At 42.0% G+C, this 2,500-nt stretch overlaps 1 protein-coding gene across 1 annotated transcript in view; it reads right to left on the bottom strand.

Annotated features, from left to right (window-relative positions):
- Positions 1–2,500, bottom strand: part of si:ch211-136a13.1 (HHIP-like protein 1) — a 50,353-nt gene that overhangs the window by 23,423 nt on the left and 24,430 nt on the right. Inside the window, exon 5 of the mRNA XM_063204707.1 lies at positions 581–713. Coding sequence (XP_063060777.1) covers positions 581–713 — 133 coding nt within the window. The remainder of the gene's footprint in view (positions 1–580; positions 714–2,500) is intronic.

The following is a 2,500-nucleotide window of genomic DNA, read 5'->3' on the forward strand; positions in this document are numbered from 1 at the left end:
CCGGGAATCGAACCCGGGTCCGCCGCATAGTAGACGAGTACCCTACCGTTAGGCCACGGTAGGGCCTTATTTTGCATTTCTGAGCAAGTCTCGCTTAAAGAAGATAGGACCTACTACAGACACATATTGCACATAGAACACCATCAGACAAGAGAAAACATGGAGCCTGTATCCACAGTAACCCACAGCCAGAGTCACAGATATGTGACTACATTTCAAACGTAGAGGCACAAGTGTCTGGAAGCGAAACTGAGAAAATTGCTCTAGAGACTGTAGCCAATACTGTGTACTGATAATAACTGCAAGTCACTTTGGAATAACAGCAGCAGCTAAGTGTAATTTAACAGTATTGCCAGATGGAAAATGTTGAACTATCGTACCAAAACTTCAAACTGATCGCTTTTAGGGCGGCTTTTTGGGTGGAAATGATTGTGCACAAAGCAAATTCTTTTCAAGGCAACTGAATGAAAACTGAATGAAATTATTGTACGCCATCTCTTTTGGATCATACAGAGGACAAAATTATGTTACAAATATGATAATCATCGGTCATCCGGCAACACCAATGTAATGTAGGCACCTCTTGGAGGCAGAGCTGGAGACAGCCCTCCTTGTCCTCTTGCAGACTGCCCAGGTTGTTGTTCAGCTCCGCACTGTTCAACACGTTCGGGTAGCAATACTGAGGATCCTTCAGCACCAGGAAATCACAGAACCTGCAGAGTAGAGTAGAGTAGAGTAGAGTAGAGAGTAGAGTAGAGTAGAGTAGAGTACGGTAAAGTAGAGTAGAGTAGAGTAGAGTAGAGTAGTGTAGTGTAGTGTAGTGTAGAGTAGAGTAGAGTAGAGTAGTGTAGAGAGTAGAGTAGAGTAGAGTATAGTAGAGTAGAGTAGAGTAGAGTAGAGTAGAGTAGAGTATTGTATTAATCTCAAGGGAAATTAAGGTGTTCAGCACATTAGGATAGCAGTACTGAGGATCCTTCAGGACCAGGAAATCACAGAACCTGCAGAGGGAAACAGTCAGGGCTCTTCTTAATATGCGACCTCCTGTCCTACCTTGCCTGCTTGTGGCCTCGTGATGACGTCACCGGCGACAGAAGTGTAATTCAATGTCTTGTAAAAGCTAAATTCTAATGTCATTTTCTCATTTGCAATCAGGATGGTGAATGATGCACAGTATTCCAAAAGTTGTTGTGGCTAGGCTGACAATGGGGAAACTTTACTGTTTTCTCCATGGAGGCAGAGTGACAGCAAAACGCGAGGCTATATATTGGAAAAGCACTCTTAGATTACCCTGGTTCTACCATCCCCTCTCAATTAATTTGAGTCTTTATGTAATGACCAGAGAGCAGAAACCAAAACCAGAAAACTGAAGAACCTGCAGAGGGGAGCCTCTAACATTAACAACAATGAAATATTTAACCAGACCTTGGTGAGGACAACAAGAGTTATGCAATGCACGCTCTTGACCCTAGCAAGGATAGCAGCATAGTTGGAAGGTCCAGACAAATATGCACAAAAAACTACTGTCAACTGCCTTGCACTGACTATGCCATAACCCCAAATAACAAAAGAAGGTGAACATTTTCAGACACGCACAAAGCAGGTTAAAAAAAAAAAAAAACCTTGAAGACAGCAGGCATACCACTGTTAAGACATGCCGTTACAAATTTGCTGCTACCAGAATGATAATGACCAAGTCATAGTGCATTACTAAAGCCTGCGTTTCATGTCAAAATAGGGTAGTACTAGGGTAGTTTTTAATGATTATTATGGTGTTCCACTGATGAAACGCTGTGCCGACTTAAAGTGGTCAGAAGTAGTTGAGAGTATTGTCCAATTAGACCAAGTCAGATACGTTTGTCCTCCTCCATGGCGGCGGTGACGTTGTTGTGGTCGGTGAGCAGGCTGAGCGTGTATCGACACTGTCTCCAGTAGTCGGAGCAATAGTCTCCACACAGACCCGGCAGCACACGCATTTACATTGTTATGTTGTTACGCCTGGCCCAAAGAGGTGGCTTGTACATATCATAAACTGGAGGTTAAACCATGTCTTGATTTCCGATGGCGTTATGATGAAAATGAGAATCTGTGTTTAATTACTCCTGTGCAGAACTTTAAAATAGGTAGCCAAACTTGTTATACTCGACTATCTTAAACCTACAAAATGTGTTATACTGGCTTGGTATACCCCAAAATAATACAGTAAGAGTGTGAAAATTGTCGGAAAATGCACAAAGCAGATAAAAATGACCCTTCGAAGACAGTAGGCCTAGCAGAAGCCATCAAATTAAACTGGCTAACTGCCTTGCACTGACTATGCCATACCCCCAAATAATAAAATAGCGTGAACATTTTCAGAAATGCACAAAGCATGTTAAAACAAATTGGTCAGGAGTGGTTAGAAGAGGTTTATGAAGGTTTATGAAATTAAATGCCTACATGTGTTCAGAAGTGATTGAGAGGGTTATTATCACATTTATTTATTAGACCAAGTTAGATGCGT

The sequence above is a fragment of the Engraulis encrasicolus genome, chromosome 8 (assembly GCF_034702125.1).
Source record: "Engraulis encrasicolus isolate BLACKSEA-1 chromosome 8, IST_EnEncr_1.0, whole genome shotgun sequence".
NCBI lineage: Eukaryota > Metazoa > Chordata > Actinopteri > Clupeiformes > Engraulidae > Engraulis > Engraulis encrasicolus.